Raw genomic sequence first — 21,853 nt, 5'->3', positions numbered from 1 at the left:
TGGGAGAACCGACTTATTATTTTTATTTACTTGTTTAATTTTTTTGAAGGGATTATTACCCCTGGACAAGCGATCCGCCAATCAACTAACAACCGGGTTTCTACTTACAACTGGGTGAACAGAGGCGTGTGGAGTGAGGAAACTTGCCCAACATTTCGCCCTGCCCGGGAATCGAACCAGGTTCTATCACTTGCGAGGCGAGTGCTCTAACCACTGAGCTACAGGACTCCACAATCGCTCATTCGCTAAAAGGTATTGTAATCACACTTTGCCAGAAATTCCAGCTGACCAAACCAAAACCCCCTCCCCTCCCCACCATCCCCACATTGGTCCGGCTAGCCAGGATTTTAGTGCATTGTGTTGCTGAGGAATAAAGGCCACATCGAAGGAACATGTTCCTTTAAATTTCTATTCGGTGCCTTAGGTCAGATACAATCCATTAAGATAACCTCCTTCTCAAGTGTCCTGATGAATCACTGATGCATGTAACTTTACGTAAATCAACATAATTTACATTTGGAATACAAGTGCAAACAACATACTTGCTTTAATCTCACTAATGTATCTAAAATATTTTTTCTGGAAAGCCTATTATTATCTGCTTCACCAAGGTACTAAAATCACGCTGAGCATCTGCACAAATAGCTGCAGCCCACATGAACGTCTGGGGCTATTATCATGTTCAATTGATTGTGTTTACAGTGCCAGATTGGGATGCAGGTATAAACTGGCAGCCCTTACTTAATACTCCTCTAAGTGCTTGAATTGTAATGATATAATTACTACTTTAAACCCAAGTGCACATCACAGCTTCCAGCATATCAAACAGTGCCTCTACAGCAGTCACAGCTCAGACCTAAAGATGTATTTCAAACATTCAGAAGGGGGGGGGGGCTCATGTTTGGTGATTGGTTAGATGTTTTATCGCTCGGGATATTAAAATGTTTGTACTGCTGTCCTGGCTTTCTAACTCCACTCTGGTCTCTGTCAGCAAGAAATGCAACATCCCTGTTATCAAGCACCTTACGAGTCGACAAACTCGCTTTTGAAGTGGGTGCCCCCTGTGGATCTGAGGTTAATCGGAACTGCCATCAATACCGGCTTCAAAAAAAAAAGAAATGAACAACAAACATGATTTGCTGTTCCCTGCGCAGGAAAAATTGTTGACACGACTTCATGACGGCAATGACATCAGTGTTGCTTCTATAATAATAATAATCCTTGCATTTGATACAGCGCCTTTTCACGTCTTCTAGACGTCTCAAAGCGCTTCACAGAATACACTGTAAAATGAATTGACTGTATACTTTGTGGGTGAAACGCGGCTGCCAATTGCGCAGAGCAGCGTCCCCGTGGGTTGAGTGACCAAATTATTATTATTTATTTTCAAGAGATTATTATCCCCAGAAAAGCGATCCACGATCCTACTCACTGCTGAATAAACAGTTCCTACCGGGAATCGAACCCAGGTCCTCTCGCTTGCGAGGCGAGAGCTCTAACCACTGAGGACTTCTTGCAGTAAGAACAGGATTGCCCTGTAACATTCCTCTCAGCCAGCCCCTCACCCCTCCCTCTCAAAACTGGTCCGTATCAACAACAGCCAACAACAAAGTGCATTTACATAACTGTAGAACAAATATTTCCAAGTACTTCACTGAGAGCCTTCAGTGGGGAGGAGAGGAAAGAGAAGTTAATGGTGTCGGCTAAAAGGCGGAGTAAATGAGAGTTTTTTTAGGATGGCTTTGAAGACGGAGAGAGAAGGCATTTGGGGAGAAAATTAAGAGTCAGGGCAAAGTAATTGAAAGCTCGGACACCCGATGGTGGGCTGGAAGCAGTGGGGGATGAATGGTAGATCAGAACGGCAGAGAGCAATAGGGCTGAAGGAGATGGCTTGGTTAGGGAGGAAGTTTGAAGGTCAAAAACGAGGATCTTAGTCAATCGGCTGAGGTATGGAAGTCTGAGAAGCTTGGCGAGGCTGGGAGCAATGGGAGTGTGTATTCTAGTATCAGATAATAATAGTAATAATAATCCTTGCATTTGATTTAGTGATTATTACTGTGTTGAGGCATCTCAAAGCTCTTCACAGAATATACTGCAAAGTGAATTGACATATATTTTGTGGGCGAAACATGGCAACCAATTGCGCACAGCAGTGTCCCACACACAGTCGTGGATTGAGTGACCAAATTATTATTATTTATTTTATTTTTGGAGGGATTATTACCCCCGGAAAGCGATCCGCCAATCAACGAACAACCAGGTTCCCACTTACTGCTAGGTAAACAGAGCGTGAGTGTGGAGTAAGGAAACTTGGGTAAGGTTTTGCCCTGCCCGGGAATCAAACCCAGGTCCTTTGGCTTGCGAGGCGAGTGCTCTAACCACTGAGCTACAGGACACCATCAAATGAAAAGAGATACAATTTTTTCAGTGCAGTTGAAAAAACTCTTACTCTCCACTCTTACTGAGCTCATTACTACAGAACATGTAGATTCCCCATCTAATGGACTGTGGGCAGATAACACGATAACCATCTTCCTCTCTCTGAATGCTAACAGAACTCAAACCTGGGCTACATAATGGTGGTCAAATACTTCACTTGGGACCGAGTGGAGTGCTCAGATTCTAATTATATATCACAGCATGGCCAGAAAAATACCAGTGAATGAATGGTAAGGTCTACCCCAAGCAAAGGACAAGTGCATATACATTTTTGAAATGATCATTTACCTGTGCCTGGGGACAGGGAAGAGCCTGACAACTTCAGACCCATTAGCCTGACTACAATATCGGTGCAATTAATGGAATGAATCACTGGTCCCAGGCGAACACTCAGATGTGTTGGTGGAGGAGCACCACAATGACAGGGTGCCATCCTTCAGTTGAGACAATAAACCGAGACCTCGCCTGTCTGTTCAGAGAGGCGGACCGTTAAAGATCCCACGATACAGTCCGAAAAGATAAGGATTGCCTTCCGGTGTCCTGGTCACTCAATCCACCTCTGTTTGTGGGACGCTGCTGTGCGCAATTGGCTGCCGCGTTTGACCCACAAAATACACCGTCAATCCACTTCACAGTATATCCCGCGACGCGCTTTGAGACTGTGACGTTTCAACGACGTGATAAGGCATTATATCAAAGGCAAGGATTATTATTAGTACTGTTATTATTAACAATCCCCTAGATTGAGTAGTGATTCATTTCAATGATATTTAATCGACTTCGCTGACACCAAACACTACAAGTTCTTTCTCTTCCTTCCTTCCTTGCTTTCTCTCTCTCTCTCGCTCTCGTGATCTCTCGCTCTCTCTCTTTCTTCCTCCCTCTTCCTTCCCTCTCGTTCCTGCATTTACACATTGTTCCTGAACAATCCTTCACAATAACATTGAGGAAAAGAGTTCCCAATCACAAAGTCCTTTTCTTCTTTGTTTTGAGTGCTGGAGCTGTCACAGAGCTTTGGGAAATCATGTGGGCCTTAAATTGTGTATAAATGCTGAAACCGGGTTAGAAAAGAAAGAGCTGGCAGTTTTGAAGCGTCCCGTTATGTCGGAACATCTCGAGGAGCATGTCGGCAACTAATTAAAGGAAAAGTTACACATGCCACCTACACAGGACGTAGAATGCTGGCTAGCGATTTTCCGAAAGAGAAATTTCCTCGACAGAACAGCCACACATTCTGCATCGATGTCATTTGCACACGTGTAACTTGTTGTTGCCGCCTCGCACATGTAGGCGCAGGATCTCTGTTCGCAGGGAATCTACTTAAACGTTAATAAGCATGATTATTTTACCCTTTTAACTGAAAGGTGCAACTCAAAAAAAAGCTGTAAAGCAGTTACAGTCTCACACACACGTGCCAGAAATTGGCTTCCTCTTTTTAAAAAAANTGAAGGAGAAGCCCAATTAGTGGAAACACACACCTTCGGCATAGTGCAGCAACAGGAATATGGTGTCCTCGGAGATGATGTGTTTCCTCAGCCGCACCATGTTGGGCACACAGTGGGGGATGATGGTCTTTCTGTTCCTGCTGCACTTGCTGCTTTTCCTCAGACCCTGACAGAGAAGAGAAAGGTCAGTCGTGCGCTCTGCTGCTTTGGAACGTGCTGCGTTCGCGCTTCCCCAACAGACTAATCTATTCGCTCTGTTCTGAGCATTGAAAAACCATCGCCAAGCCCCGCTCGCTGCCCTCTGTCCTGACTCCTCCACGGCCTCAATGATGGCACCTGACGACTGTCCAGCACATTGAAGGTGGCACTGAGCTGCCGCTAGAATCAATTACATGGATCAATGTTTTTATTAGTCTCTCCTTCATTTTCTTACACGCACTCACACTCAGACACAAACACACTCACACTTACTCATACACACACACATACTCATACACACACTCTCACACACACGCTCACACTCACTCACACACACACAAACACACTCACTCACTCACAATTAGACGAAGCAAGAGAGATCCAATCATTATTATTGTTTCATGACCAGTTAGCGGAAAATGCTTTAAGTGAGGCGAGACGTGGCAGGAGAGGGCAATTTTCATGCCCAGGTGATGTGGTGATGGAGGCAATCCTCAGGCCTGCAAGCTATCAACCTCCACAAGTAGAACAGCAGGACCACTTGCACACCTGAGGTGTCAGGCAGTCCTGGAACTGAAGGCAGTGAGCATCTGTCAGTGAACCCATGCTGCTACCACAAGGCTACACAGGCCAGCTCAAGCCACCGCGTCTCAAGTCTTACCTCAACAACATGAAACAAATAGTTTCCAACGTGTTCAGCTTTAACGTCGTGTTGATCGGATACACTGGGAGCTGGGAAACTGTCAGATTTGGTAATAAATTTCCCAAAAGTGCCATCGTTTTTCTGGTCAGCCAGGCATTTCACACATACAGATGATACCTGTCAGTATGCTTAAGAGTAGCCAAACCAGACAGAGTTCCACACCTATGTGCAACCTACACGTGGAATGCAAACTCTCTCACTGGAGGGACGCTCCTTACTCCACTAATACCGTGAGTGTGAGGAGCAGGTTGGTGATGGCCAAGGGGTTTGAGCAATCCCAGAGTGTTACACTGAGGTGGGGGCAGGGGGAAGAAACTGCCGGAGTTTAACCAGCTGGAGCTGGAGAGCTTGTATAAACGCGTTGCACAGCTCTGCAAAGATTGCGGCTTTCACATTGGGAGGACAGCCCAAATACTCTTGGACTTCAGACCCTGATTTCCAGCTCGTTTGAAAACCTGCTGGGAATCTACTGTTATTCTACTGGTATACCTTTCTACTTACGACATTATCAGGTAATTAAATCTGTAATGTTTAAATACCACGCAATGCATTAAATATTTTGCTATAAAACTAAAATCTAGATAACTATTCCCACCCCCCACACACCACCACCCCCAAGCAACCAATTTTTAACTCCCATTGGAGGGGTTTGGATTTCTTTATCCTCGAGGGGCAAAATTCCACTGACAGCAGGTGTCGCCTCTGCCTCTCCCCGGCACAGTGACTTACACAAGTGGCTCCACACCTACATGGAAGCCTCAAAACAAGAGCTTTTGTGGGCCATGTCAACCCCAGGGGAAACCACACTGAGCCCTATCCCTGTCCTCCAACATCAACACACTCACGTCTTCCAGCAGAGGAGTGCGAATGGCAACCAGGAGCAGGAACGCAGTCTGATTATAATCACCCTCCCTAGCCCAAAGGGGCGGAGGTCAACCTTAGCAAAATCACAAAGTGCTCCAGAAAGTGAAATGACGTGACTCCACACGGCAACTTGTAAGGCTCAGAACCTCAACCGTTAGGGGAGCTAAAAACAAAGTCAACTTAAGCCTGATTATCTTTTACCATAACAAGTTACTAATTCTCCTGGCTTCCTTCTCCCGTCCACACCACCCCCNACCCAAAAAACTAAATGTTAGTAAGGGGCCATGATGGGATATGCAAATGGTTACTCCTTCACCCAAGTGTCAATGTTGGGCTCTCCGAGATCAAGCGGAATGCGATACATAATGAATTCCCTCTGGTCCACTTCAGTGATATCTCTTAATTCCCAAATCGACAAGAACACCCCCATTTCGGCACCTGTACAACATCTCAACCACTCAAGCCAGCCACCCTCAAGGCATCGTTTTAGCTTGACATTGCCCAATTAATGTCAATTAATGATGAATTATGGGCAGTTCTTAAGGCCACTGGGAACTGGCTTGGGATTGCCCAAATTAATTTCACTTAGGACCCTTAACAGCTGTCAGAGAAAAGAGAGGCTTCCAGCCCATCTGTCTGAGCTGAGCTGGATTTAAATCCAGGTTTTTCGTTGGTGAAAGTACAGGGTTTTAATCCGCTATGCTTTCCAGTCCTTCCCCCCCACCCCTCTCATCCCCACCCCCATCTTGTTTAATGTAGACTTGTGCTCGATTCAGTGATACAATTATCTTGAGTCAATGGTACCATTACTCCCCTCCCCCTCCATTTAATAAAAATAATAATAATCCTTGTGTTTGATATAGCTCCTGATCATGTCTTCGAGACATCTCAAAGCGTTTCAAAGAATATACTGTAAAGTGAATTGACTGTATATTTTGTGGGCGAAACACAGCAGCCAATGTCGCACAGCAGCGTCCCCACAAACAGTCGTGGATTGAGCAACCAAAATAGTTTTTTTTCAAGAGGTTAATACATGATAGTCCAAATAACACACAAGCTACATGAAACAATCTGATGCCTTCAACCCACTACGACATGGGCTGATCACTTCTCAGGGTGACAATTGTACGATTGGGTTGCGAAAGTTACTGTCGAGGCTATAAATATAGCAGCTGACCTGAACGGGCAATCTGTCCACCTCTTCCCTCCCCCACCCCCCGAGCAATAGCACAATATTTGGGCTGCCCACTGCCACTACAGTTACCAGCCCGCCAAGCACCCTAATTGAGTTCCCGGGTCAAGTCTTAACCATGTTTGGAGAAAGCCCTTCAACCCACCTGATCTCATTCCTCCAGAGCACACACCCTACCGCCCTATCACAGCATCAAGCTGCTTTTTATTTAAATGAGTCCAGTGCCCTGTCCTCAACCATCCTTCCCAGCAACCTGCTCCAGTCGTTAATTACCCTCAGGAGTAAAAATAATCTTCCCGGCATCTATCCACAAGCGTTTCTGAATTAAGCCAGCCCCCGAAACAGCGCAAAACCGCCCAGGGTGATAATTATCATAACCCACCATGCATGTTTCAGGGTGGCCACCGCGACCAGAAGCCAGAGCTAAGTAAGGACATGGCACTTTCTCACTCGCAGGCAGGTGGGTTCGTTGCTAGCAAGCAAATGGAAAACTCACTGGTCTCAGCCAGTGGAGGAGGCTTTAAAGTTGCTCTCGCTCCCCCACTCCCCCCCCCCACCTCCCTCCTCCTCCTTTTAGAGTGGCAAAGCAAAGACAAGCAGAGAGCAATTTTTTTTTTTGAGTGGGGAGGGGAAGAGGAAAAGGGACACTGGAAATACAGCTAAATTAAGGAGAGGCTTGACATCTACAATTCATCATCTGATGTACAGGAAAGAGAAGTTACTTTTGAAATCATTTCAGTTTGGAGAAAAAAAAGCGATCGGTTTGAAAGATTTTTTTTGGGGGGGTGGAGGGAGGTTTAAAAAGAATGAATGAATGAATGAAGATCGGGCTTACTTTTAAAACGCAGGTCTCCTGTGTTCTGGAATCCAAGACAAGTAAAACCTTCAGGAACAAAGTCAAAAGTTCATGTTATAATCACGTCCTCGCCAACACACATGACGCAGGCTGACACATTGCAAGCCGAGCAAAGGGAAGGTTTCGCGCCGGCACGTCACATTGTCACAACAGCTTGAAAACATTTAAGACCTGAGTTAAAAGTCAATTTAGTCAGTTCAGGGAAACTAGCGTAATTCTGGCTTCTGGAAACCCGGAGAGGTTAGTCCTATCGGGAAACCCAGCAGCAATCCAACCTTTACTTCCATCTCCACCACCCCCACGCCCGCCTACCCGTGGCCCCTCACTCCCCGCCCCCACTCTCCCCCTCCGCCTACCCGCCCCACCCCTCACTCCCCCCCTCCCTACCCCCTCACCCACCCACCCACTTCCGTACATCAAAACGGGAAGAAAAGGTTGAATGGTGTGGGGGTGGGAAGGAAGTAGAGACACACAGATATATGCACCAATATTTCTCTCCCCCCCCCCACCCACCCACTCCCCCTCACTCTGTTGCTCTTGAATTAAAGCGTAAAATTAAACCTTAAGAACATTTACAGTGTGCTGACACGAAGAAAGCACATCTGCGATGATTTTTTTTTGCATGTAAAAATTGGCCATCAGCAGACAGTTTTCCCAAACAGGTGTTTTATAAATGACTGTAAATCAGCCCCTGGAAACAGCTCCTCTAAGGCAGGCGAAACCAATGATAATATAATTAGAGCCAGATACGGCGAGCTGGTAGATGGTCTCCATCTGTTCAATGTCATATTTAATCACTTTTACTTCTTTAAATCTGCAGCTACGCAGCATCCAGAAACTTACTGACTAAAACAGGAAGGTTTGGTCTGCCAAGTCCAGCCCGAGTCAGGTTACAAGAGACACAGCTGGGATCTGCCTGACCTGACTGGTGGCCGATGATGTAAACACATGCGCAGTAATTCTGCGTTTTTAAATGATCTACCCCCGTGCAGCAAGCACTTTCCATGGGGCGGGTGGGCGGGAGGGCAGGCCGTGGAGGAAGTGTGAGGGGGGGGGGGGGGGTGAAGAAGAAGGTAAAGTCTTTAGAAAGCAAAGATGTGATAAGGCGCTGTATCAAATGCAAGGATTATTATTATTATTATTAAAGCTTGTCATTAAAATATTTTGCCCTTATGAGTGCGTGGGTGACATGGTGTCAAGAGCTCCAGGATATTATATAAACGCAAGTTGCTGCTGTTGTTGCTGTGTGCTACGGTGGGATGTCTGGAGTGTTGTGTGATGTGGTGCTTTTTTTTCCCCCCAGTTAGCTTAGGGTATCACCCAGCCAAATCTGTTACTGTCCATTACGAGAAAGCAAAGAGCTTTTGTTTTTACAGCACCCAAGGTGAAACTGCTCAGCAAATGATTTGCTCTCGGACAGAGCGACCACTTCTGTTGGTAAACTCAGCGACTATTTATACCCGCAGGATCCCACAAACAGCCACGAGGTGAATGGCCCATGGAACTAATTATGATTCACCTTGATGTCAATTTTCCTAACCTCCAGCTGTACACCTTAAAACCTATCACTGGCAAATGCACTTTCAGCATTTCATACTATTAATGTCAAATATATTATTTAGATAAAATACTTCAACCACTTAACAATTTTCTCTTTCACTGAAAGCAATTTCCCTCTCTCGCCAGCATCCCCCTCACCCACACTCTTCCCCGAAAACAATGAACACAAACAGTCAACTTGGACCAAAATAATGCCAGAGGTACTTTAATGCAATACTGGTTTTAAGATTATCTCTACAAAGGAAGTAAAATAAAAATAAATTTTTTCCCCCGATTTTAAACAGCGTTAACTGTTAAATACAGTTAATTGTTCAATAAGAGTTAAATTCACTGTAGTTTGAAACAAACTTTCCTAACAGCCGGGAACCCCAAATAAAAAGTCTAGAGTCATAAGGACAAATCAAAATGCAAATCAGCAGAGGAAAACGGCAGACAAAGCAGTAAAAAGACATTCCTCTCTTCCCACCCTCTTCCTCTCCGTTCACTGTTCAGTCGGAGTTGATCTGTACCGACATGAAGGTCACAGGTTCAATCCCCGATCAGTGATGAGTTAGCAGTAGTAGTGCCACAATTGGCCACAGGGCCCCGAGCTAGGGAGGAGGGGTGGGGGGGGTGGGGGGAGAAAAAAAGAGCAAACCTCTGCTCGGGTTCCTGCTCACAATTGCGCACAGCAGTGTCCCACTAACAGTCATGGATTGAGTGACCAAATCATTATTTCTTTTAAGGGTATCTAGTGACGCAATAGAATTTTGTGTTTTGGGGTCAGCCTGGTTACAATCCTAAACCCATCAGCGTTGCTTAAGAGTCTCCAAGCCGAGCTGAGAATTCCATGCATCCCACCTGCACACGGGAATCTCAGAGATAGGTTGTTGGAATGGAATGCGCTCTCTCTCCCTGAAGGGACGCAGACTGAGTATATAATCCCAGAAAATATTCGGCGCAGGTTGGCAGGAGCCAAGGCTTGGGTGGACCCCAGAGTGTGCATTGGGATAACTGCTGGAGTCTAAACAGCTAAAACCACACAGCTTGCCATTGATATCACTGACTTTCCAATAGAAAGAGTAGGACATGTGGATCTTGGGTAAAGATAGAAATAGACTTGGCCACGATGCCTTTCATGGTCAAACAGCCACCTAACACTCGTCGCCTGGGCTCACAGGTGTGAAGAATGCCCAGGTGGGCAAGGTGCCGGAGGAGACCTCCTGAAAGGTTACCAAATGAGTCAAGTGTCTTTGGCGGAAAAGAAAATCAAATCGAAAGTTAAGACGGAGAAGATTAGGGAAACTGCTGGGGGGGGGGGAAAAAAGATAGAGACCCGCAAAAGGTAAATAAAAAAAAACCTACAGCAGAATGAGTCAGAAGTTAATACCGCTCCAGCGTTGAGATACAATGACAAGAAATTGGTTGAACAAGAAATTAGCTGAATTCCAGGATCGTGGTTTAAAAATCAGAGCGGATGCTGTGTGCACTGAAGACTGCACCACATGCTGCACTGAGCAGCTGAAGGCCACACTGTGTAAATCATACATCTGACGGTGCTAATTGAACTACCCTTTTAATGTAGTTGTAAAGCAGCATTTTACTAAATACTTGAACCACATCGAGAGGAACATCATACTTTTTTTAAAAAAAGTAGTGTATTACTGTAATCTTCTCTCCTAAGAGGATACATAATAGATATATCATAGACATGTATAAAAGCAACAAGAGTGCATGTGTAAAGCGCCTTTCACGTCGGGAGGACGTCCCAAGGCGCTGGACAGTTAGCGTTTCGGACCTGAGCTGGGGTGGGGGGAGGTGGGGGGCGCATCGGGATTGGGGAGGGTGGAGAGCGGGGGAGGGGGGCTGGGCGGAGGAGGGTGATCGAAAGCACAGTCGATGAGGAGACATGCTTAAACAAATACAATCAAAATGCGCAGGTGTTCGCTTTTTCTAATGGATAGCTGCATGTCCAAGATTGCAACCGGATTTACACCTATTCCTTTTGCGAGCCGAGGCCACAAACTCCTCTTGAGACCATGGTCTTGAAATTTAACATTGTGCAGAATTGTGGGGTGGGGGGCAGGGCGGGCAAGTTTTAAATGCAGTTTTAAGTTAGAAACCTGTTTTCAAAACAAACTGCGAAAAACAGTCTCGCAAAATTAAGCCTGAAAGTAAGAATTTCCCCAAATTGCGCACAATTTTGTATTTTAACTCAATGGCCTTAAGGATAAAACCGTTAGAGAAAAATGCACCAACGCAGAACCATCTATTATTTCAGTAGCATTGTTTCAATCCAGCAATGTTACGACAACACAATTGAAAATTAAAATACAATTTGTGTCATAAATAAATGCGCTGAGCAGTCATGTTCAACGCAGGTTGATCCGCTTGGAGGGATAAGAAGAAGCTTTGAGCCACGAAAGGCTCATCATTTCTAAGATGTTTCTGTAAATAATATCCTGGCATTTGATGCAGAGATTTGTGTCACTGAAGGATCTCCTTGAAGGATTTTACTGCCAAGTGTAGTAAATGTATAATAATTGTACAATTGATGTTTATTGATGTTTATCTATAGCGCCTTTTTTGTCGGGAGACCCTTCGACAACAACAACTTGCATTTATATAGCGCCCTTCATGCAAGGTAGCATCGCAGAACAACACTTAACAATAATGGCTTGGCATCTGAGCTGGGGGTGGGTGTGGAGAGGTGAGAGATGACCGAAAAGAGAGCCTGCAATATCCTGCAAACAGCCATGAAGTGAATGACCAATTTTATCTACGGGATTGTTAGCCGCCACGACGCCAGCAGAGACTTGCTTCTCGTTTCTAAAGTGTCAATGGGATCATTGACGTCAATCTGAACAGGCCTTAATGGTGACTAGGCTTCGTTGATGTTAATGGTTTAACATCTCATCCAAAGGGCAGAACCTCTCACCAGCCCTGTACTGTACTGGAGGGTCAGCCTGGATAAGTCCCAAAACAAGGCTCAAAACGCACAACCTCAGAGGCGAGAATGCTACCGGCTGAGCCGGGCTGAAGGTCAACGCCCAAACGTTAGGCTTGAATTTACCCAGCACCTCGAATGGCCAAATTATGGAACATGTATTCAAACAAAATAAACCATGCCTGGCTTTGCACACGGTCAGATATCCAACATTCAACCAGAAACACTCTCTGTATGTAGTGAACACAAGTCACATTTTTCCAAATGCAGGGCACGGGATAAAAATTGTTGCATGAATAAGTTCTCTCAAACATGTTAATGACTTCAAATTCAAGGTCCTAACCCAACACCAGCCCAATCCCAATGCCCTAAGGGTTCACCAGCTGTTTGTCCCTAAGGTGCTGTAGGGCATCTTCAAGGCACTAGCATTTCAAAATAAAAAAGGCAACAGGGTGAAAGCAGACTCCAGCAGAGGGGAAACACATTTTTGAACGTGCCAGGCGAAAAGGGCAAGTTTAAGGAAGGTCACCCAAACCCACCCCGTAACCACATCACACGAGGGCCAACGTTATAGTCGACGGCGAGCAAAAGGAGAAAGATCGAAAAGACTAAAGACTAAACAGAAATACTGACAAGCCAGCTGACATTCCTTAAGTTCTTTGAAATCGCAGGCTGCCACACCGCACTCAACTCAGAAGATTATAACAGAGAATGTCAAATGGGCTAATACTGTGCTGCCTGGGAGGCACGCGACTGGCACTTAATGACTCAATTCAACCACTTTACACCGCAATTAAAATAAATCACTACAAGAAGAAACCCAGTAATGTGCAGGAAAGTACAATACCATCATAATCCTCATTCTCGTGCTCCTATTGAATTGAGTAACTGAATTCCCAAGAGTGCCGGCCTTGCTGCCGAATGTGTTTTTTACCAACACTGAATGGCATAACTTCCAAATGTAGCCCACAATGTCAATCTGTTTGAAGACAGAGCGGGAAGCAGGAAGGTGCTTTCAGGGGCAATAGCTGATGAATTGAAGCAATCCCTTCTGGAGAATTTGAACGCGAGGTTCAGTAAGGAAGCAACTTAAACCAAAATGGTTCCAGGCAAGCAGGTACTGCAGAAAACCCTGGCCGGTTTGAAGAGGAGTAATGTTTTTAAACATCTCCCTTCGGCACAGGCCAGAAGTGTGGCCGATTCCAGCGACAGATTCCAGGCATGTGAAGAGTTAACGCCGCTGTCAGCAGCTAATTTAAGAGTCAGGCTTTTTTGCTTTGTAATTTACTCGATGCCACTTCCCGTGTTAAATTGGAAAAGGAAGCGTCTGAAAATGATTCACTCCAATAGCTCGTTTGAAGACGGACCCCTCAGGAATAGGACTGGTCTCCGTAGAACAACATAATTTGTGCGAGTGCTTAAGAAAATTAATATGGTTTGGCAGATCTGCGTCTGCTTTAGTGCGAGGTCACTCAATAAAGACTCCTCTCGACAAATGAGTGGGCACTCACAGGCTCTCAGGGCCCCGAGTTTGCTTTTACAAGAGAGTCGCATTCCTGCAAAATATGTAGAATTGTAAACAAGAGATAAAAACACACATTGCTAGTGGGGGGGGGGCGCGGGGAGAAAGAGGCACTGCTAACCATCAATAGTTGAGAAGAACGGCAAACAGGTGCGAACAGGCAAATTGAGTTCGGCTATCCAGCTGGAAATTCTATTTTGCCTTAATAGGCGCCAAGAAATTTCCATTTTCTGCCTCGCACACTGTCAGGATTATCCAGGAACGGCTGGAGCATCGAGTGCCAGGTCCTAGAAAAGAACAGCAACAACAACCTGCCCTTTCAGGCCAAACTCGTGGAAAGTCACCTTGGGAGGCTGGGAACACCAGACGCAGGTTTCTCCTCTCGCACTTCTTTGCCGAGGGTCGAGTGGGTTTCACTTTTTAAAATTTTGGCAAAAGGAACTCTGTTGTGATACAGGAGCTGAGGACAATCCCTGATCATCTACACCCTCGTCTCGTACACATTCGTCAGCAGCACCTTCTTATTTAAATCACAAATTACTCAGGTGCCAGCCTTGGCTCAGTTGGTTAGCACCAGTCTTGCTCAGCTGGTTAGCACCAGCCTTGCTCAGTTGGTTAGCACCAGCCTTGCTCAGTTGGTTAGCACCAGCCTGGCTCAGTTAGCAGCACTCTTGTCTCTGAGTCACAAGGGAGTCGGGATTTTGAACTCACGTTGTTAGAGCTGCCGTCGTTCGGTTAAAGTGGCTGCTGAAGATCCCTGTCTGTTCAGGTGAACACGACATTATTTGAAATGAATTTCTCCCAGTATTTCTCCCGGCCAACAATCCCCCGGATAAAACGTTCATTCACTTCACGGCTACCGGTGGGACAAATTGGTGCAAATTGGCTGCTGAGCTTCCCTACAAAATACGCAGTCACTCCACTTCACAGTAAATCCCATGAAGCGTTTTGAGACACCTCCCCCACACCCCCACCCCGACACGAATGGCGCTCTATCAAATGCGAGGATGACACTGTTTTGATTATTACTCCAATACTATCAGACCATAATTTCTAAATTACAATTATTATTCCCTTTCCCCCCACAAATAACAGGTCACGTGATTAAACAGAAAGATCGCCTGGCTGGGACGTTATGTCCTCCATTCCAGTCTTGAGAGAGGCTCTGCAGTTGTCGAGGGGCTCACAAAGCCTGGTGCAGGAGAGGCTAAAAACTTCCGCAATCCCTCCTTTCCCACATCACTAACAGAACAAAAGCACTTGCAGCATTTCTGGAGGAGGCGGGGAGTTTATTTGTAGAGGACCTTTTTTATCTCAACAGAAATACTCAATTTTAAATGCGATTTTTTTTTCCCCCCCTTAGAAAAAGAGAAAAGTCTGATTCCTCCCTTTAATCTGCAGCGCCCGGCACACGAGTAGGTGACCTTACAAATCCCGCTTAAACAAACCCCTTCCTGCCCCCTCTGTTCCTGTGAAGTGCAGACAAAACCAAGTTCATTTTTTCTTTTGTTTCATAAACCGTCAAAACCAATAGCTTCAAAGCTACAATCTCAGCTGGTGGTTGATTTATGGCTGAAGCCTTGAAGTGATGTTGAAGAATTACCTTGTCAATCACCCCGAGGACTCGGAAGGCCCTCAGCTCCTCTGCAGGGCTCCTCAGGTTCCAAGCGGGCCTTGAACTTAGCGGTCCTGGAGGCTAATGGAAGATATCAAAGATATGACATCAATCACAGGAACACTTAAAGGAAGATGGCCCAACTGGAGCAAAATGCCAAGTTACAGAAACCTAAATTTGTCACAGAACAGTTGCGGCGAAGGATCAAACACTTTATTTATTCCCGCTTCAAATACACGCCCCCACCCCCCCCCACCGCTGCCATTCGAGGAGAATCCCTGCAGAACATATTTATTTGGTGAGGGCTACCGATTAGTGTTGCACTTTAAAAGTAGGGCAGCTTCGCCGAGTAAGAGAAAGGATGAATGTTAATGCGATTTTAATAACTAGTCTGTTCATTGCCTCGAGCGGCGCCGACAGCAATCAAAAATCAAAAAAGTCTAATTTATAAGAGACTCGACACTGGTTTGTCCCCCTACTTGCTGGAAGGCATTTTGGCACCAAATTATCCTCCCCAGCTCCACCGCTCATAAAATCCAACTGATTCAAAATTCTGCCGCTCACATCTTCACCCGCACCAAACTCCGCTTCCCCATCACCCCGGTCCTTGCTACGCTCCACTGGCTCCCGATTGCAGAACAGATCGATTTCAAGTTCCTCAAACTTGCGTACAAATCCTTTTACGCCCTGGCATCTCCCCACCCCTCCGGCTTCCTCACACCCCACTCCACACCCCACTGCCTGAGCTCAGCTGGCTCCAGCCTCCTACACATCCCTCCTCTCTACCATCAGCGGCCACGCTTTCATCCATTAGGCCTCTCAAACTACGTCATTCTCTGCCCCAATCCCTCCGTCTTGCCTCCTTCTTGCCCGTCGTCAAATCCTCTCTGAAGACCTTCCTCTTGGATCGTGCCTACGGTCACCACCCCAAAGCTTGTGACACTTTTGAACGAAAATCCAGGCATAAGTGCGAAGGGGTGAAAGTCAGTGGGGCTCAGAAGCGATCAACGTTCGGGTGCCCAGCACACAGCTCGCTCGTGGGGCTAATGCACAATTGCCCAGGTTTTAATCACTAAAGCAGGTATTCTCAGCCATGCTGGTACTGGAGAAGAACATAACATGCTTGTTATTCAGAAATAAAAGGAGGAAGCAAGGTGGGGGGTGGGTGAGGGGGGGAAGAGAGGGGGAGGAATAGGTAAGAATAAAAGAGCAAAAGTATAAAAGCTCAATCACTGGATTGTAAACATGAAACAATACTTCCCCGAGGAATGCTCAGTGAAGCAAAATGAAAACCAAGCAGTATTTTGAACCAATTTAAAATTTGCAGGCGACTTCAATAAACATATTTGAGTGAGTGATTTCTCTAATATACACGTGCACACATTCAGCAAAATATTCTGGTGAAGCAGATTTAAATGCTAGATGAAACCCACTGGGCTGTATACAGATCATGAGCAAACCCATAATTTTCTACCCTGTCTTTACCTTCAATGTTTACGGGGTAGAAATTCCACCTGGGCCTAGATTTACTCTATTTACAAAGTGTTTCAGAGGCAACAAAATTTGGCAAATTCTTAAATACAGTCTTAATGTTGAAGCCAGTTTTCTGTAGGTTTCTTTTAAGAGCTACAGGAAAAAGTGCTTCAAAGTTAAGACCGAATGCAACAATTTTTGTCAAGTTCCTGACGCTTTGACATTAACAGAGTAAATCTAGGGCCAGGTGGATTTTCTCCCCATGTGTGTTGAAGGTCACAAGAGAAGTTCGGATGAGGAAGGTCCCTTCAACCATTTTGATCTGCGTTGGTTAGAGCACTTCTTCGCAAGCGAGGGGACCCGGGTTCGAATCCTAGGCAGGGCGAAACCCTCGGTAAGTTTCCTTACTCCACATGCCTCTGTTTACTTAGCAGTCAGTAGGAACAACAACAAGACACTGCATTTACACAGCGGCTTTCACATGAAGAGGAAATCCCAAGTCGCTGAGTTCTGGTGCTTCACACTGATGTTTCACTCCTGAAGATCCTGGAAATCCCTTTGGAATTCACACCCAGCTCCCAGCAGAATATTTTCAACTCGATATTGACTCTGATTACAATTAACCCTGTACCCCAGTAGATTCTATTTTGTGCTTATTTGCAGTGCTCTGGTGTCGTTGTTGTTGGCATTCGTGTCGTGGCTGTTTGTGGGGGTTTGCTGTGTGCTAATTGCCGCTGAGTTTGCCTACAAACGTAAAACACATATCTGAGATTTGGATAAAAAAGCCCACGAAAGAATGGGCTCGATTTCCAGAGTTGAATAATGATAATAATCCTTGCATTTGATATAGCGCCTTATCACGTCTTCGAGACGTCTCAATGCGCTTCACAGGATACACTGTGAAGTGAATTGACTGTATAGTTTGTGGGCGAAACACAACAACCAGCGGTGCAAAATACAGTCGTGGATTAAAGTGACCAATTTATTATTTTTTTTTGGAAAGAATTATTACCCCAGAAAAGCCACCCGCCAATCGACTATCAACGGAGTTCCTACTGACTGCTCGGTAAACAGAGGTGTGTGGAATAAGGAAACTTGCCCAATGTTTCGCCCTGCCCGGGAATCCAACCCAAATCCTCTCACTTGCAAGGCGAATGCTCTAACCACTGAGCTACAGGACTCCGACTCTGATCTCAGCAACGGGTGCTACAATTCGACTCAACGGACGTGATTTTGTGGAGAGGAAGTGAGAAGGGAAATGGACCCGGATTTCTGGTCCCAATCACTATCCCGTGTCTCTTGCTGGAAAATGCAGAAGTGTGGAGGCCAGGATTGGGACTTGGCTGTTTGCCTGTCATAACTAACCAGCTAAGCTTTCGAGTGAAGAATAATCACGATGGGGGCAGTACCGGTGGGCAGCACTGACAGGAGAGGAAAGAATTAAGAGAGATTGAAAAAAAAANGACAATAATTGCAAGTTAACAGTGATCCACTGTGTATGACTACACAAACAATACCAAACTCAATGTGTTATTTCTAATCAGCTTCCATGAGGTCCTCAGGAAACCACGCAGATAAACTTGAAAGTTCAGAACCCTGCAATTATTTTATATAATTATCATAAAAACTAATCTTTCCTAGGATACTTTCAAATGCAAAATTCATCTACTGTAACCGGCAAAGGGGACCACAATTGGTTTCCTTACATAAAATAATCGTAAACACCACCTCCTGATACAACAGGGAATAAAACGCCACTGACTACACTTTTACAGGAGATTCCAGCAGCAGGCAATACACTCTGCAAGGCCAACACAATTTCTTACCAGCCAACTTTCACCTCTTTTATTCCAATCTCTTTCCAATATTGAAATAGTTTAGCTAAAGCGGAAAAAAGGGTACAGTTTGCAATTTTTCAAACCATCAAAGAAAAAAGGGAAGCTGCTCGGATAATGCACATGAATGTGAGTGCAGATCTGTGCTCCAGCTTCAGTTTCAAGAGGTATTAAAGGTATTAAAGGATGAGAGTGAGCAGTTGGAGGTGGGTGGAGGCCAATCTGAATATGTTAGAGCTTCTGAAGGTACACCATATGGTAAAGGAGGCTCTGAAATCTTGTAGGTAACTTTTTCCTAGCAGGTAAAATTTCAATTGACAAAATTGTGGGTAAAAGTTTCCTGCTCATGTCCAAATCCCTGACTATCCAGCACCTTGGGACGTCCTCCCCAAGGCGATATACAAATGTAATTTTGTACTGTATTGTAAAGGCAGTTTAAAGGAAGTCTCAAGGAAATAATAATAATCCTTGCCTATAACCTCAAAGCTCTCAAAGCACTTCACAGGCAATTGCTGTCAAGAGTAGCGACTGTACTTGTAGGAAAAGACAACAACCATTTTGCACACAGCAAGATCCCACAAACAGCCCCGACCTGAATGATCAATTTAGTCGGATTGGCCAGGGAACTGGGAGCAAACTTTTCTTTTCGAATAGCACGACGGCATCTTTTAATATTCACCTGAACAAGCAGACTGGAGGAACGTATCATCCAACGTACGTTTCGCCCACAAAATATACAGTCAATTCACTTTACAGTGTATTCTGTCTGCGAAGCGCTTTGAGACGCGTCGAAGATGTGATAAGGCACGATAGAAAACGCAAGGATTACTTTTATTACGGCACCTCAGGCAATGCAATGCTGCCTCTAGGCAATGTCAGCCTAAACTGTGAGCTCAAATTTGTGAGCCACGACATGGGGCTTGATCCCTAAACCTTCTCACCCAGTGGGGGTGCTACCAGCTGAGCTAATTCAACACACTGACACAGACGACATGAGGAATATTGCAATCTAAATGTGGACTGAACAAGTTAAACAAGGCTTTTGTTTTTCCAAAATAACAAATTAAAAGCTTTGAAGAGCTGTAACGTATTATCACATCGTACTGTAAGAGTGAAGATTATGAATAGGACATTTCATTGTGCAATTGTGATATCAATAATTTTCATGTCAATCTGCCAAGTGTCTACACAAGATTTTCTCCTCCTTTCTCCCTCTCTCGCAAAACCCTCATCATACGCATAAAGGTTACATAACTAAGTTCCTGAAGGAAAATGGCAGTAATCTGTCCCGCCTTTCTGAGTACTAAGCTCGACTCACCTCCACTACTAATTTTATACATATTTGATTATGCAAGCCTCAAGTCAACAAACTGAATCAGGATATTACAAAAGCCTCATTGTGCTGCGTGTGTATAAGGTGCATTCACCCAATTACGTGGACTTTAAGAGGAACCACTGTTAACCATCTGTCGGCAGCCATACCTAATGGCTCTTTGATTGGAAAGTGTTGGCTGCACTATTAACACAAATTCCCTCTGATTCCGTACTGTCTTTTCTTTTCTTCTCCCAAATCTCCAGACCGTTATGCTACATGCTCACACACACACACATTCACACACTGTACAGTTCCATCAACACTTCATCCTTGCAATATCATGCCAGGAATCAGACAACTGATTTATGCAACTTGTTAAGAGGATGAAACAACAGTGAGTCTGGTAATGAGCGTTGCAAAGCAGGAAAGTTCCAGGTTATCTAATCTCATCAGCGAATAACAACAGGTCCACAATTGGCCACAACATCTCGTAGGCTTAAAACAGGAAGGAAGGAACAATAATAATAATCCTTGCATTTGATACAGCTCCTTATCATGTCTTTGTGACGTTTCAAAGTGCTTCACAGGATATACTGTAAAGTGAACTGACTGTATATTTTGTGGGCGAAATGCAGCAACCAATTGCACACAGTAGTGTCCCATGAATGTCTCCCCCAGGTGAAAACCCCTTCCTCCCACGCCAGCTCCTTCGCATTATAGACCTGCACAGCTTCAGGGGAGGGGAATATGAATAGGGCGAAAAGTTGGGCAAGTTTCCTTACTCCACACGCCTCTGTTTACCCAGCAGTAAGTAGGAACCCGGTTGCTAATCAATTGGCGGAGCGCTTTTCTGGGAGTAATAATCCCCTAAAAAAAATATAAGAAGAATTTAGTCATTCAATCCACGACTGTTTGTGGGTCGCTACTGCTGTGCGCAATCGGCTGCCGCGTTTCGCCCACAAAACGTACAATTCACTTTACAGTGAAGCACTTTCAGTCGTCTTGAAAACGTGGCAAGGCGCTATATCAAATGCAAGGCATATTATTGCTGTCACAAAAAAAACACAGGGCCAATGTCTAGAGGGAAGTGCAAACAAGTTCCGGTTCCAGATCATAAGACAATATTTGCTGCTTCATTACGTATTTGACATCAACAAGAGACACGCTTGTGTCTCCTGCAAATGACATAAACTGCCAACACTCACGACGTGAAGCACACACGAAGGAGCAACACATAGGAAGATTATCAGAGAGGTTTAAGAACCTTACCGTGAGGTTCTCGCCTTCCCTCCCTCCCCCCTCCCTCCCCCCCACCACCACACAGATAATCATGAAGCAGCAATAACACACGCAGGTGACAGCTGTTTGCTGTGGATCCACGCCATTTGGAAAACACACATGTGGGCTTTCTGCAAGGACAAGCCAAGCCTCCATTACAATCATACCCTCTTCCCCTTCCCCTCCAGGTCAAATATCCTGCCTGGAACACACGGGCTCGGCTCACACACAGTAAAAATACTAATAAAATGGATGCTTGCGCCCTCCCGATGCGAAAGGCGCTACATAAATGTAATTTGGATTGTGTGTTGCTTATAGCGCCTTTCGCGTAGTCAAAAGCGCCTCCGAGCCCTTCGCAGGATTTACCGTGTATACGTGTACTGGTAGGCAAATGCAGCAACCGATTTGCCCTCAGCACTGTTCCACAAACAGCCAGTAATTGAATTACCAATTTTATTGGGGTGGGTGGGGTAGTAGGGTTTGCTACCCAGGGCAGCCACCCTCTAGTTTTGAATCGCCCCGTGGGGGTGAAGGAATCACAGAGATTAAAAGTTGAGCGCTGTGCTCTGCTGTGTCAGCAGCTTACTGTCATCGTATGAGCGGGGGGGGGGGGGGAGGGAGGGGGGCTTTGG

At 45.3% G+C, this 21,853-nt stretch overlaps 1 protein-coding gene across 1 annotated transcript in view; it reads right to left on the bottom strand.

Moving 5' to 3' along the window:
* Nucleotides 1-21,853, bottom strand: part of LOC103186178 (ribosomal protein S6 kinase delta-1) — a 63,518-nt gene that overhangs the window by 18,537 nt on the left and 23,128 nt on the right. The window contains exons 9-11 of the mRNA XM_042333180.1: nucleotides 15,309-15,401; nucleotides 7,677-7,724; nucleotides 3,918-4,050 (exon numbers count right to left, since the gene is read on the bottom strand). Of these exons, the coding sequence (XP_042189114.1) occupies nucleotides 3,918-4,050; nucleotides 7,677-7,724; nucleotides 15,309-15,401 (274 nt within the window). The remainder of the gene's footprint in view (nucleotides 1-3,917; nucleotides 4,051-7,676; nucleotides 7,725-15,308; nucleotides 15,402-21,853) is intronic.

Source organism: Callorhinchus milii, unplaced genomic scaffold, assembly GCF_018977255.1.
Source record: "Callorhinchus milii isolate IMCB2004 unplaced genomic scaffold, IMCB_Cmil_1.0 Scaffold3, whole genome shotgun sequence".
NCBI lineage: Eukaryota > Metazoa > Chordata > Chondrichthyes > Chimaeriformes > Callorhinchidae > Callorhinchus > Callorhinchus milii.
This window is presented reverse-complemented; position numbering and strand designations above follow the sequence as displayed.